Source organism: Ursus arctos, unplaced genomic scaffold, assembly GCF_023065955.2.
Source record: "Ursus arctos isolate Adak ecotype North America unplaced genomic scaffold, UrsArc2.0 scaffold_14, whole genome shotgun sequence".
In the NCBI taxonomy this organism is placed as follows: Eukaryota; Metazoa; Chordata; class Mammalia; order Carnivora; family Ursidae; genus Ursus; species Ursus arctos.
Genome location: NW_026622808.1, coordinates 27139670 through 27155633, shown reverse-complemented (window position 1 = coordinate 27155633; position 15964 = coordinate 27139670). Strand labels below are relative to the sequence as shown.

The 15964-nt window shown below is 51.7% G+C and overlaps 1 protein-coding gene across 1 annotated transcript in view; it reads right to left on the bottom strand.

Moving 5' to 3' along the window:
• Positions 1-15964, bottom strand: part of NWD1 (NACHT and WD repeat domain containing 1) — an 81517-nt gene that overhangs the window by 52525 nt on the left and 13028 nt on the right. Inside the window, exons 3-7 of the mRNA XM_026500448.4 lie at positions 13963-15794; positions 12102-12232; positions 8285-8370; positions 6186-6302; positions 1612-1909 (exon numbers count right to left, since the gene is read on the bottom strand). Coding sequence (XP_026356233.4) covers positions 1612-1909; positions 6186-6302; positions 8285-8368 — 499 coding nt within the window. The 5' untranslated portion in view covers positions 8369-8370; positions 12102-12232; positions 13963-15794. The remainder of the gene's footprint in view (positions 1-1611; positions 1910-6185; positions 6303-8284; positions 8371-12101; positions 12233-13962; positions 15795-15964) is intronic.

Here is a 15964-nt window from a genome sequence, read left to right as displayed (position 1 = left end):
CACAACGTGAGAACCTGAATGAGATCCTGGGACAGAAAAACATTGACGGGAAAGCCGATGAACTCTAAATAAAGTCTGGAGTCTGTACTGATGTTAATTTCTTACTTCTGGCAAATGCACTGTGGTCACCTAAGACGTTAACTTCTCTGTGTGAAAAACAAACAGAGACTCTGTACTTTTTGCAAATCTGAAATTATCCCCAAACAAAAAGTCAATTTTTAAAAATTGACATGTGGTTACTAGGATTAATATATATAATAGGTAATAATCAATATATTTCAGTACAATTAAAGTACTATTGACATAAATTACTACATTCAGTATCTTTAAACAAGCCAATATATTTAATATGTTCATACTATAAATCCATATATTTAGGGGCACCTGGGTGGCACAGTGGTTAAGCGTCTGCCTTCGGCTCAGGGCGTGATCCCGGCGTTCTGGGATGGAGCCCCACATCGGGCTCTTCCGCTATGAGCCTGCTTCTTCCTCTCCCACTCCCCCTGCTTGTGTTCCCTCTCTCGCTGGCTGTCTCTATCTCCGTCGAATGAATAAATAAAATATTTTTTAAAAAATCCATATATTTAATATGTGGATAAAATCAGATCATGTTTTTAATAATTTTAGTAAAAGAAATTCATATACTATAGTTTTGGTGATATAAATGGACATATCTGACATATTCCTGAACCCATGAACAATAATTATCTGTTTCTTGCTGGCAGTGAGCAGTGGGGGAAATGGCGTGGCGACATTGCCATTTTTTTTAAAAGAGTTATTTATTTATTTATTTATTTGTTTGTTTATTTATTTATTTTTATTTTAGAGAGCCAGAGAATGTGAGAGGAGGGGAGAGGCAGAGGGAGAGGGAGAAAGGGAATCCCAAACAGGCCCCACGCTCAGTGCGGAGCCCAACGCGGAGCTTGATCTCAAGACCCCGTGATCATGACCCCAGCCGAAACCAAGAGTCGGACGCTTAACTGACTGAGCCATCCAGGCGCCCCGACAACACTGCATTTTTAGAAAAATCTTTCTAGTAGCCAGTGCGGAGGATGGAAGGGCCAGAAGTTGAGGCTAGAGGTGGAAGGTAAGGGGCCAGCTGGGAGCTGGGTGATGGACTCTGGTCGGATCCCTATTCCCCATCTTAGGTGAAGGAGACACCTTCCTGTGCCTCAGTTTCCACCTTGAGGCAGGTGCAGGGAGGTGGGAGGACTCAGTGTCCCCAGCAGAGCGTGGCTCCTGGGCTAACATAAGGTGACCCACTGTTCCCGTTTTTCCAGGACTATCTGGGTTTAGCCCTAAAAGTCCCAGACAAACCAGGATAGTGGTTATCTTAGAACCCTTCCTGCAGAGCCAGGAGTCTCCCTGGGAGAAGGGGAGAGGGACCTGGAGGAGGACAGGAAAGGAAGGTCCTAAGAGATAGAGAATTAACCAGGACGCGGCTGAACTCTTGGATCAGTACAGTAACCTCTTGCGGAACCAGGGACCCAGGAGCTAGGCTGGTCTGGTAATTACAGAAGTGTAGGCTATGGCATTTGGACAGCACTTGACGCGTGTATTTGAATGTGGGGCATTTCCTGTGGACCCTGATGGGGTTCCCGGCAGCCTCACCTGACCAGTGGTAGCGGTGCCACTGTTCCTGGGTGATGAGGCCCAACCTCCAGGCCTCCTGGGCTCCGGAGCGCAGCACAGAAGTCAGCGTGACCTCGTCGGGCCCGTGGGCCTCCACGGTGCCTAGTGCCTGCAACAGGTAGGTGGGGGGCACGGCATTCTCGTCCCTCCGGAAGCGTCGAGCCACCAGCTCCAGGTCGTGTGGCCTGGAGGTCAGCTGGGCTCTCAGAGCCTCCCACTCCTTCTCCTCGATCAGCGTGGGGACTGCACAGGGGCCGTACTGGTCACCTAAGAGGGCCTGGCAGAGAGAGGGGCACGGTTCAAATCTCAGCTTGGGCGCTTAGCTCCGTGACCCTGGGTGAGATGCACTGAGCCCTCCCAACGTGGGCCCGGCTGTGGTGTCACGGTGGTGAGCACATTAAGAAGTGCAGGCTAGAGGCTCACTGGAGCACCTGCGTGTGAAGGTCCCTGAGAGCAAGGGACATCGGACAGGTACATCTGATCATGTACCAAGCATCAAGGAATCTTTTGCTGGGAAAACCCTCTGCGGAAGCTGAAATAACGGCCCCCAAAGACAGCCAACTCTAATCCCTGGCCCCTGTGAACACACCTTATACGGAAAAGTTGTGATGGTTATTTTTAGGTGTCTGTTTGACTGGGCTGAGGGATGCCCAGAGAGCTGGTCGAATATGATTTCTGAATGAGCCCGTGACGGCGTGTCTGGAGGGAAGCCGATGGCCCTCCCCAATGTAGGTGGGCATCACCCAATCCACCAGGGGCCCAAACACGACCCAAAAAACCAAAACCAAAACAAAACCAAAAAATGAGGAAAGATGAATTCCCTCTCTCTGCTTGAGCTGAGCCACCCTTCTCCTGCCCTTGGCCATTGTTGCTCCTGGTTCTTGGGCTTTGGGACTCAGATCGGGACTTGTATCTTCAGTCCCCTGCTTCTCAGGCCTCAAGTCTACCACTGAATGACATCGCCTGCTTTTCTGGTTTTCTAGCTTATCGATGGCAGATGGTGGAACTTCTCGGCCTCCATAACAGTGTGAGCCAATTCCTGTCATAAATCTCCTCGTATCTCTCTCTCTCTCTCTCTCCTCTTGGTTCTATTTCTCCGGAGAACCATGACTAGCACCAAGGTCTTTGCAGATGTGATTAAGTGAAGGATTTTGAGCTGGGGAGATGATCCTGGATTATCAGAGCCCCAAATGCAATCCCAAAAGTCCTCAGTAAGAGACAGGCAGAGGGAGAGAAAACTACAGCTTCTCATACAGAGGCACCAGCTTGTCCTGGAAATAGAGCTGTGTCAAGAGCTAAGGCTTCCATTGGCCCTGCCCAAATCTCATGCTATGATGTGGTCCCTAGGACAGGTGGGTCTCAAAGGTACAGGGCAGACCCTGTCTTTATTTAGATTTAAGGATCGAGCTGAAGAATAAGACACGAGAAAGTGTGCATTAGGCAGAGTTCCTTGAAAACAGAGGGGACAGCACGTGCAAAGGTCCTGTGGCAGGAAGTGGCTCCAAAGAGCCAGAGCAGGAAAGCCGGGGTGGGGGAGGTGCTTGAAACACCAATGAGGAGGGGGCAGTGGTGAAATAAAAGGCCACCCCCTGTGCTCACTTCGGCAGCACATATATTAAAATTGGTACGAAACAGAAGGCCATCCCCGTGGACAACATTTTGCGGTGGGTGGGGGTGATGAGACCCTAAGACTTTGAGGCTTTTTTTTTTTTTAAGACTTTGGTCTTAATGCCAAGAACCCTAGGAGGCTCTCTCCCTGCCCCAACAGAAGGGGCAAACTGGAATGCTAGAGAATTAGTAGAGGAGGTCTAGGACGCCAAGACTGAAGTCTTGAGTTTCCTCATCATAAAATGGAAGCAGTCACCTGTCTTCTTTTCACTGGGTTGTACCAGAATCTTCCAGGGGTGTGCACGGAGGAAACCTGGATAAGTGGATCCTGTGATGACGGGAGGCTGAACAGGAGGCCACTCTCTGGGGGTCTTTCCCCCAGCGGTCAGCCTTGGAGCAGTGCGAGAAGTTGGAGAAGTCAGCAGACCACAAACCACAGATCTTAGGAGGGAGACAAGATGGAAAATGCTTCTGCCTGAGGGACCCAAGCAAGAACAGGAAGAGCTTGAGAGAAAAAGGTCAGGGCCACCAGGAGCAACTCTCTGGAGACGCTGGAGCTGCAGGTGGCCCAGGAGAGGCTCAGCCTCTAAAGGAAGTACCGTGGGGAGCCGTCCTCTGCTACTCACGCTGCCTAATGACTTATTTACCGGAGAGACACCTCTCCAAGGGCCGCCAGCACAGCTCTGATCTCCACAGGAAGAAGACCCCCCATTCGGAGCCACTGAAGGAGAAGGATGCCATGACTCTGGGGGACAGAGGGGAGATGCCTAGTTCAAGAGGAAAGCAGGAAGCGGGTAGAGGTCAGCCAGCCACCCAAGGAGCCCTTCGGGAAGGACAAGCAAGGTCCCCGGGCCGGTCGGGCCTGGGGGAAGCTCAGAGATCATCATGCCGTCCCCCATGCCACCTGGAAGCTGCGTTGCACTTTTCACTGCCTGCAATTTGGGTTGCAAAATCAAATTCCTCCTGGAGTTTCTTTTTTCCCCATCGCTCATTTTTCTTTAGAAAATTTCTTTTCTTTCCCCCCCCCTTTTTTTTTGAAACTCCTCAAAATGATCAATCATCAGGCTCACTTGGAAAACGAAATTGGAAGACTGGGGGGAAATGTATGAAGGAGATATACAAGCAGGAGGGTAGAGCCCTCCAAACACTAGGATCCATTTTCAAGCAATAATTGGAGCAGGGAGGTTCAAAGGGCACAGACTTCCAGTTACAAGAGAAACAAGTCCTAGGGATATAATGCACAACAGGAGTCCGGACCATAGCCGATGCTGCTGCACGTGTTTTCGAAATTTGCTAAAGGGTAGATCCCGAGAGTTTTCATCACAAGGAGAAAACCCACCTCTTTCTTGCCCTTTTTTTGCTATCTATAGGAAATGATGGATATTAATTAAATTTGTTTTGGTCATGGTTTCATAATACAAGTAAGTCAAGTCATTAACGCTGCATGTCTGAAACTTACACACCACTGGATGGCAAAAACAATGCAATCAAACTCGGAGAAAGAAAACAAAACAAAAAAAAGCAGCGCCAACAGAGAGAGAAAAGCACAGAGTGAAAGACTGAACATGGAAGCCTGACTCTATCGATCGCACTTCATACATAATAAAGAAAGCTTCTCACACATGTTGGCCAGGTCGGAGTTTCTTTTGGGGGGGTCTCATCTCTACGGCACCCCTAGAGGCTTCGGGGGAGGGAGAAGTGTGCTCATCTGTGGCATCCAATGTGGTGGCCGGTTACCACATGGACTATGAAGCCGTTGCCATGTGGCTGGTGCGACTGAGGGACTGAAATTTGAATCCTACTCGATTTTCATATATTTACCTTTAAATTTGCCTTGTGGGCGTTGTGGCTACTGCGCTAGATAATGCGATTCTGAAGCCAAGCGGCCCTCAAATATTTCTCTTTATTTCCCTAGAAAACAGCTTTATAATGGGGACCACCCTCTCCTACACTCTCCTCTATCTCCAGGAGAGGTTCCGGGGAGTTTTCTTTTTATTCGGAACTGCTCGAAGCTTCTTGGTGACCAACGTGTCTTGGGCAAAGATTCTTCCTTGACTTTTTCCCTGTTTACGTTTTAGGACAGAGGTCAGCAGACTTTTTCTGGGAAGGGTCAGATAGCGAATCTTTTCAGCTTTGCAGACCAGGAGGCTTCTGCCCCAACTATTCGGTTCCATATGTAAATGAAGGAGTGTGGTTGAGTGCCAACAAAGCTTTATTGACAAAAACAGGCAATGGGCCGGGTTTGCCCCGGAGGCTATAGTTTGCTGACCCCTGCTGGAGGATTTATGAGCTCAAATGTCATAGTTCTTGGATGTACCTGGAACCTGGTCGTGTAAGAAATCAGGACTGTGGAATAGCATTTGCAGATCCGAGCCCAAACCACTAAATGTGACCTGGGAGTTATTTTGGGGACAGAGAGGGTGCTGTTGGGGTGGGAGGAAAGAATACCCTGGAACACGGAAAAACTGGTCGCACCCAGCATCAGAGGAAGTTTGCCCTGAGGCAGGCTCTAGACTGAGCCACAGAGGCTGTTCCTGACACCATGAGGCACACAGGAGAAAAGAATTCCCAACATCCTGTGGGTTTCCATCCTCTCTATGCTTTTCCAGGATCCCCAAATTCCACACACATGAGGTAGATGAGGTGGGAAAGCTGGGGGTAGGTCCAGAGCAAATTCTAAGATTGCCGGGGGCTTTTACCCTCTGCTTTCGAGCTCACCTGCTGCTTCCACTTGGCTGCTAATGTCTGGATCCCAGCTAGCTCCGTAGAAAATGAGTACTGTGATCGATTAGCAATGTCTGCCACGAGCAGGCTTTGGAGATTAGGTACTAGAGCAGAAATGCCACCCACATCCCTCCACGGATGGGTTTGGCTAGTGGGTAGGAGCTGTATATTGCGGCTGGAATGAGAAGTAAGCACCAACCCATCCCTCCCAAGAGACTCACAACAAAAGCGGGGCCTATGGATGTTTTCCGACACCGGTCGAGCTCCTCCAAGCAGAGTTCTGTGGTCATGTGGTCAGTGGCCTCGGTATTCCGAATACCCCACCTCAGATCAACAACCTGGAGATTATAAGCGTGGGTGGGTCAGGGAGGCGGCAGAATGGGTGATATTTTTCAATTCTCTTTGACAAAGGCATGAAGTTTCTTTCAGTGATTTTTGACAGTCTCTCCTCTAAAGGGGGGGTGTGTGTCCAAATTGAAAGAACTTGAATGAAGCCCATAACCAGGATCATCATGAGATAAACATCAGACAGACCCAGATGGGGGGCATCCAGGAGGACGGCCAGTCAGCCCTCTCCAGGACGGCCAAGGTCATGAGCAACAAGGAAAGACTGCCTCAGACCAGAGGGAACCCTACTGGGTTCCCTGGACAGGGTCCTCGGCCAGAGAGAGGACCCAAACGGAAGAACGGGTGACATCTGAATGAGGCTGGCTCATAGCATTGTGATAATGTCCATTTCTTAATTATGACAAGTGTGCCCCGATGATGTAAGATGTTCACAGTAGGGGGAAAACTGGGTGCAGAGCACATGGGAACTCTGGACCGTAGGCCACCTTCACACAAATTTCAATCCGAAATAAAAAGTTAACTTAAAAACAACATATCAGGGGCACCTGGGTGGCATAGTCATTAAGCGTCTGCCTTTGGCTCAGGGCGTGATCCCAGCGTTCTGGGATCGAGCCCCACATTAGGCTCCTCCGCTGGGAGCCTGCTTCTTCCTCTCCCACTCCCCCTGCTTGTGTTCCCTCTCTCACTGGCTGTCTCTGTCAAATAAATAAATAAAATCTTAAAAAAAAAAAAAAACATAACATATCAAAAAAAATGTGTTTAAAGAACTTGGCCATATTCAAACTCTTCCTTTCTAAGTGAAGGCATGTCCACACTTGTTCCCAGAGCTTTCTTTGCAAAGGAGGGTGTTTAGTTTGGCCAAAATCAGACTTGGCAGAGTCTCCTTGGCAACCGCGTGCTTGCGGTCCACTTTCGCCTGCTTGCCTGAGGGGGGGGGCGGGCAGAATGGCTCAATTCAGGTAGCAAAACTGACTGGCAGAAAGTTGGGATAAAGGGGGGTGGGCCGGGACTCAGAACGTTCCCTCCTTCCCTAAATTCTTTTACCTAGAGGGAAAGACGCAGAAATTCCTAACGAACTGAAACATGGGGATAAAAGCACCCAACTACTCAATGTGGCTGAATGGAGAGGGAGAGAGGGTCAGCCCCCGGGCTCGGGCAAGAGCCTTGGGCTCTGTGGCCACCGCCTCCCATCTGCGCATTGAGGGTGTTTTCAGTGCTTGTCATGGCACCTGTGTGGACCTGAAAGGCACAAGCATCAGTTCTCAGCATGTACGTTTCCCTTGTTAGCGCCTCTGCCATTGAGCTGCGTCTCATGATCGATGGCAGGTGGAGTGGAATCCCCTAGCACGGCTCCTTTCTTAGTAATACAGAAACTCCGGTGCGTCTTATAATCAAGGGGGCCTCTGACGGCGTGGATCGCTGTCATACAGGTCAAGGAGTCAGGGTCAACTGAGGCCAACGCTCCAAAAATGCTTTGTTGATTTCCGCAAGAAAACGTGCAGGGGGCAACGTCCCACCTCCGGATTGGTGCAAGAGCCAGAGGGGCCTCTGTTTGGGGACTGCAGTCCACTGTGCCCCGCAGGTGCACCATCGGTGCTCCCGAAACAGGCACCTCCCGCTTCCTCGTACACCCCAAACACCCCACAGTCCTCTTAGACTCCCCCTGAAGCTGCCCCACTGCGGGGAGGGCCAGGAGCGCAGGACAAACCAACAAGGAAAAGCAGTTCAGTGGCATGCCCAAGGAGCAGGGTCGCAAGGTGGCCACTCCTGGCCCTCCCACACCTCCTGGGCTCCCTACAGTGCCCATGGCCATAATCCCCCCTCCTCCCTTTTTAGAGGACTTTCGTCTCCACCGTGCATCACCAATGTGGAGCCTCTCGGAGCAAAAGGTCCCATATGACAGCATGGGTGGCACGCCCTTGGTCCCTCATTTCGGGAGGGGGGGACACCGAGGCAGGGAGGAAGCTATTACCTCGAACATGAGCCCGTGCTTTTGGCAGAAGGTTTGCACTTTGGGGAAGGCCGTGCTCTGCAAAGCTTCTCGTTCTGCATCCATATCTGCAAGGAACAGCAGAGAGCACCTTAGCTGGAAGATTCCAGAACCCTTTCTTGCCCCCAAGGCTCTGCTTTTCGCCTCATTTGTCCCCACTAAGGCTAGCACCCTGCTGGGCAAATGAAAAGGTACAAAAGACTCGAGGTAAACCAGGGAGGGACTCTCCCACATCCCAGGAAGCCCCTCAGTCCCAGCTAACCAGGATCGTTGGTCAGCCTCGCTGAGGGTTGCCAGATAAAGTACGGAATGCCCAGCTGCATTCGCACTTCAGATAAGCAACGAAAAACTTGATAGCATAAGTATATTCTGTTCTATGCACAATTTGGACACACATCTGATAAGCCCAGTTGAATCTGCATTTCAGATAAACAACAACTCATCTGTTAGCGTATGTCCCATGCCATGCACTATTTGGGAAATGCTTATACTAAAGGATTATTCATTGTTTATCTGAAATGCAAATTTAACTGGTGTCCTGGTTTTTGCTGTTTGTTTTTGTTTTTTTGCTTTTGCTAAATCTGGCAGCCCTACCCGGGGTAAACCTGGATTCTAAGACCTTCTGCACTACTGACTTCACCTTGTGGCCCAGTGCCAAGTGTCAGGCTATGCTCAGTTTTCCCCTCTGTAAAATGGGGGTGATGCTTCTACTTTGCAGGGCTGCAAGTTCCCCGAAGTCAACGCCTCTGCTTGTCTTGGTCATGGCTAAATTCTTAGCACTCAACGCAAGGGCTCAGTGGTAGTGGTAGTTGAGCTGCTGAATCGTACAAGTAAAAGCACCTAGCATGAGATAGACATGGAGGACATGTTCGCATTCTCCCCCTGCTCAGGGGGAGGTCATCGGAGGGCTCAGGGAAGGACTCCCAAAGCTGTTGGCACAAAGAAGCCTCCCAGGCCCTGGGACGGGAGCTGACCTGGGTTCCACTCTTGGCTGTGCCTCCTACCCCTGCCCTTCCCATGCCTGTCTAATGCATTTCACCCGTTATTCACATCTGTCCATAAAGTATTTATTAGAAAGTTGCTTTGTGCTCAGAACCTTGCTTAACCATCGGGGGCACGGTAGCAAACGAGACATCATGGGGATGACGCCATGTGCTGGAGCCGGCCCTTACTGGCTTGGAAGAGCCGAGTGCTAGATCTGGAGGAATTTTGTGAGCCAGTTTTTCGCGTAGCCACTATGAGCAACGAAGTCATCGGAACTTAACAATGGAAAGGGCAGATTTGGCAAATATGCAACACTCATCACTTCCTGATTATTTTATGGCACTTGACTGTGAGCGCTGTTCTGGAGTTTGGTCCTGGCTGCTGATGTGTGTCAGGGCAATATTAGAGAAGGCTGAATTACCGCACATCTCTGCCTGCCTCTGTGTTTGGAAAAGTCCCATCGGCAGCTCGAAATGGACCCTGGCGGAAGGATTTACACCACGGAAATTGGCAGACAGTACAAATCGGGTGTTTTGGTGTTGTTTTGTTTTGTTTAGATTTGGGGGGGAATAGGCTAGTAAACATCTGCCAGCACACTACTGTATGTAGTCTTTGCCCCCACAGGGCTAGCAGCCTGCTCGGAGGAGCCAGACACGAACCACCCACATCCCTGACTACCAGTTATGCCGCCCGGGGCTTCAAGGGTCCCACGACCTGCTGGAGCCCAGGGTGACTACAACACGGGGGTGAGGGGAGAACCCTATGAGATTAAGATGGGAGATAAGGAGGGTCAGGTCATGCAAAGCCCGGTGTCTGAGGGGAGGGAGGGAAGGGCGCTCACACTTTTTACGCCTGGCGTGCAGTACATTCATCATAGATGTTCGTTGCCATATGATTTGCTACTCACAGCAACTCTAAAGTCAGGCTCTCAGCTAGGCGTATTGAGGAGGAAACAGGGTCTGGGAGGCTCCCCCTCACCAGTTCCCACATGGGTCACTGGCCAGGCTGCATTCTTATCCAGGTCTCCTAGGGTACCCTATGAGCCATGCCCTGGCCACCTTGCCCCTCCCAGGAGTAGCTGCTTGCCTGTCACCCCCCAGCCCTGCCCTGCCCCTTACCCGAGACCGTGGAGCTGATGAAGATGGCCACACTGCTGGACAGAGGCGCTGGGAGGGGGCCTGCCTGACCCTGGAGAAGCCGCCGGCGGGTACCCGGGCTGAGGGGTCCCACGCTCATGCTGCCTGTCCACCTGGATGACGTTTCCCCAGGATAGGGCCTGGGATTCAGAGACTTCAGGCTAGAGGCCAGGTGGCCCTCCTGGGAGGGCAGCCAGGCAAAGCCTTCTGGAGTGGGGCGTCCATGTCACCCCCTCCGTGCCCTGGAGTCCCCGCCACCTCCAGCGCTCCTGGGGAGCTGCAGCAGCTGCTCCTCACTGCTCTGCTCGGTCTGCAAGCACCAACGGGGGGACGTTGGGCAGCGGCCTCCCAGCCAAGGCCCCTGGATGTTGGGTCCTCCAGGCACTGGAGGCTTTTGCCCCTCAACCAGCCAGCTCTTTACCCCAAGAGCTCAGCAGTCGCCACGGCAACTACGGTTTCCTGGAGCCCTGCGTTGGAGCCTGGGGACCAGCCAGCCTCTGGAACACCTAGGTCCCCTGGGGATCCATGAAAGTCGAGCCTGGGCCCAGGTGTGCGGAGGGAAGCTGTCAGATGCTGGGCGTCGTGCCAGCCTTGGCGGGGTGGGCCAGAAGGACAGACACCTAGTGGAACCCCCACCTCATGCTGCACGCACTGTCCCTTCCAAAGGTGGTCCAGGCACTGGGTGTACAGTTCGAACCAACAGTGCTCAACAGGGGAATATTCTGCTCCCCAGGGACCCTTGCCACGTCTGGAGACAATTTGGGTGTCACAACGTGGGGGAGGGAGAGCTGCTGGCATCTCGTGGGTAGAGCCGAGGGAAGCTGCTCGGCCCCCTACAAGGCACAAGACAGCCCCACCCGAGAGAATTATCCGTCCCCGAATGTCCACAGTGCCGAGAAACTGAGAAACCAGCTCTCAATCAACTCCAGCCAGATCTCCTTGCTGGCGGGAGGCATGGAGCCTGAGGCCAGCTCTCTCGGATGAGAAGGGAGATTAGCAAGTCTCCAGGGGCAGTTCGGGACCTACCCATATCAAACTGAGATGTGCTCTTTGAAATAATCCCAAAATGCTACTTGTGATAACATGAAGAGACCTGGAGGGCATGATGCTAGGTGAAATAAGGCGGACCTAGAAAGACAAATACTGTAAGATCTCACTTCTACGTGGAATTGAAAAAAGCCAAACTCATAGAAACAGAAAGTAGAGTGATGGTTACAGGGGAAAGGGGGTGGGCAGATGGGGAGACGTCAGTCAAAGTTTACAAAATTCCAGTTAAAGGACGAATAGGACCGACCTAGGGATCCAAAGCACAGGATGGGATCACAGCTAACAACACTGTATTATACGCTCGAAAGCTGCTAACTGCATAGATCTTAAAGGTTCTCACCATGAAAGAGAGACAGCAATGAGGCGCGTGGTGGAGGTGTTAGCTAACGCCACTGCGGTAATCACCGTGCAAGATACAAGAGAGAAGTGCATCGAATCAGCATGTTGGATACCTTAAACTCACACATACACCGATTATCCACCAATAAAGCCGGGGGAGAAAAATGAACCAAAAACATGGCCTCCATGACCAGGGAAAGACCTTCTCATTATTTGACCTTACTGAAAATGCCCTGGTGATCTGCCCACTCACCTCTCCATGGTCACAAACTGCAGACAGAAGGAACGCGTACCTGAGCGTCCGTGGGCCTGGGTGGGATGCTGGCTCGCCCATGGCTGTCCTGGAGGAGTTGAGCAAGTGGCCTCCCCTGGGACATCAGCCACATCATCCGCGAGATGGGAGTGAGAACCGCTCGAGGATGGGCTAGGATCAGGAGAGAAAGGCGCTCTGCTTGGGATCAGCACGTAAGGAAGCAGGATAAGCCTGAAAACCAGAAGGAATGCCAGACACGCCCAGGATGACACCCCGGTGAGCGAGGCATTTGGGAGCTGGGATGTCAGGTCCCCGCTTTACATACAGGCACTTGAGAAATGGTGGTAACAGTTCAACCAAACAGCCCGAGCTTTTTATACCTTTTCCTTCTCTGCCTCAACTTCCCTTCCCTGCCTCTCCCACCCAGGAAAAGAGTCCGCCTTTCAGGGGTCCCCAAGACCCCCCTCAGATTCGAGGATTCGTTGGAAGGACTCAGAGAATTTGGGAAAGCAGTTCTCGTGGTGATGGTTGATGACAGTGAAAGTACGCAGATGGAGGGCAGCCAAGGAAAGAGGCGTGCAGGGCTGTGTCTGGGACACACCAGGCTTGGGCTTCTAGTCGCCTCCCAGCAGAGCTGCGCGAGCAGCGCTGGATTTTCACAGCAACAGTGTGTGACAACACGCTTGGAGGACTGCCAACCAGGGAAGCTCACCGGGGCCTTGGTGTCCAGGTTTTTCCTGGGCATTGGTCACACAGACATGGCTGACTTCAGAGTCCAGTGCCCCCTCCCCCCGGAACCCCTCCAAAGAGGCTACCACGTGACCCAGGGTCCCCATCAGAAATCACATCATTAGCATAGACTTCCGATGTGTTCCAAGGCCCCCAGGTAAACAAACACACTCCTATCAGGCAAGACATTCCAAGAGTTTAGGGGCACGTCCTACGAGCCAGTCAAGGGCCGCACCGTTCATGTGCAGACTGTGGACAACCCAGGCCTGCTAAGGGAACCTTTCCTGCACAGACCTAAAAAATATTGTACCATAATCGACTGTCACCATTTTACAGAAGAAGAAAACTGAGGATCAGAGTGAGAACTTTTTCAGTAGCCTGGAAGGGTAGGGTCAGGGAGTGAGTGCTGGTCTGGCCCCTTCTTCTCCAGGGACCCTCTCAGAGCCAGGCTGACCATCCACCCACCTTCCCACGATCCACCTAGACTCTCTGATTTAGCTGCACCCTGTTGACCTCACCTAAGCCCCAACTCTTGACTCCATGGTCGGTCTAGGCCATTTCCTATCACCTCCTCACCAATCTCTTGACCTTGAATTTGCCTCCCACCAAATCTCTGTTTCTTCCTCCATTTATCTCAGTTCCCAGTAGGCCCCTTCAACTTTACCCCCCACTCGAGTACACGGCCACATTCCCTTGTTCACAACCTCCTGACTTCACAAGAGGATCGGAAGGTTTTGGCCTTGACGCTCACCCTAGGCTTTCTTTCTATCCCTGTAGCCCAGACTTTTCCAATATCTGCATTCCTGGCATCTGGGGCCAGATCGTTCTTTGCAGTGGGGGCAACCTGTGCACTGTAGGACTGTTGTGGACATCAGTAGCAGGGGTCCCTACCCCTTGCCAAAGCTGTGACAATCAAAAATATCTCCCGACATTGCCAGCGTCTGCTAGGGGACACAGTCATGCTGGGTTGAGAACCCCCAACCGGCTTCTTACAGCCTCAGGGCCTTATGCCGACCTGAACTCCGGATTCTGAATGCTTTCATGTCATCCACACCTCGGCTGGAATACAGCTTCCTAAGAGGCTCTCCAGGCCATCCCATTGCTCGAGGACCACCCTCCCCAAGTCACTCCCCAAGTCATCACCCTATTTTACTTCTCTGCATGGTACTCACCACCAGCTGATATGTTTCTTCTTGCTTCTCTACTGCTTGTCTTTCCACAAGAGCGTGAGTTCCATGAGTGCAAGGACTTTGTCCACCAAGGTCAGCATGCCTGGCACATAGTAGGTGCTCACTAAATAATCATCCCATCAACGGCCTCATCCAGAACTGTCCATCTTCCTTGACTCCTATTTGTCACCACAGGCAACTGAGCAAGATTGGATTTCCCCAGGAAGGACAGAGGCCCCTTGCAGGGCCCACCTTCTGGTGTTTCTTGGGGGCTCTGGCCTCCCTCTCACTCCTGGCCGTGGTGGAAGGGCCAACTTCAAATCCTCTGGGGAAGTAGGCTGGAGAAGAAAGTTTTCTGGGCACAACAGTGCCCGGAAGCCTGGCCCCCGGCAAGCCTAGAAACTTTTGTCTTAGGTACTTCCCAGGTCTCTCCCTGCCAATTCACCCAGCAACTGGGATAATGAAAGAAATTGTGTGGCTCTCAGGCCCTGGCTTAGCTGGGCACTTAGCCAGACTTGACGGTTAACCGTTGTGTGCCGGGCTAACACACTCATCATAGAAGAGGCCATTTGTTAGGGGTCCATGAGGTCCCAGCTGGTTGGCACCCCGCATGGGCAGTGTGCCTGAGAAGCAGACATTATGATCCTGTTCCACTGATGAAAAAAAATGAGGTCCAGATAGATGAGGCCCCTCGCACGGGCCACTTGACCTCTCTGGGCTTAAGGTTTTCTTCATGATCTCCAGAGTTGGCGAGACAAAACGAAATCCACTTACACGGTGAGCCTAACGCCATGTCTGTGGCATGCAAAGGGCCCATGAAATGTTGGCCATGATTAATTAACAATCATTTCCAGGCTCACCCAACAAGTGCCAGAGTCAGGAAGCAGAGCGTCCAATGTCAATGTCCCCGCAAGCGTTAAACGAAATCTAAGTTTCTAGAACAGGGTTTCTCAATCCCAGCCCTGCTAATATTTGGGGTGGGGTGTGCACATTGGAGGAGGTCATCAAGAACACGTGACTGCAGATTTGACCCGCCAGCTGGACCAAGGCAGTGAGAGGCTCCCCCTCCCCTTACACCACCCCCCACCCGCCCGTCCTTGGAGTGCTGGCTCCACTGGCCTTCCCCACACTAGATGCTCCCCAAGGACACAGCCTTGAGGTAGTGATGTGGTGTTAAGACCATCTGGATGGCGTACGAGACTGAACTCAGTTGAGGCCTCTATATAAATGTTAAGATTCTGGCTGGTAGGTCTACTTGTCTGTGGCCACTCAAGACAAGCCTGGGAAGGAAGTTCCCTCACTTATCAAGCCTGCCACCTACCCATCTGAAATGGCCTGGTCTTGCCCTGCCCTCCCAGGGTGGGGGCTGGTTTCAGATTACATACGGGAAACTCCCACGAGGAGGGAGCAAACTACTGTGCAGGCATGAGCTCTAGGATGCTGAGTAGCTTCCCCGGGCTCCACCAACTAGATGCAAGTAGCACCACCTCTCCCGATCACAGCAACCAAAAGTGTCTCTCCTGACATTGCCAAGTGTCCCCCGGGGAGCAGAATCCCCACCTCCACCCCCTGGTTGAGACCCACGGCTCGATGGTGTTACTAGATTCCTGTGACCATCATCATGTCATTACATGATGAGGAACTCTTAGCTTCAGGTGCTAAGATAACATACAGTCTCGAATTCTCCCTGTGACCTGGAGGCTTCATTCGGCTACCCTGGTTTACCAATGATGGAAATAAGCTTCCGAGGGGCACCCGGCTGGCTCGGTCGGTAGAACATGTGATGCTTGATCTCGGGGTTGTGAACTCAAGCCCCACGTTGGGTGCAGAGATGACTGAAAAATAAAAAAAAGAAAGAAAGAAAAGCTTCAGAGAACTTCCGTGATTTGCCCAAGCTCCCTTGGCAAGGGAGTGACAGCACTGAGCCTCAAAACCCAACATTTGTCAGCTACATAGGCATCTGTAGGGATTAGAGAATTCTTGGCGAAGTTTTTAAAGTGTGATG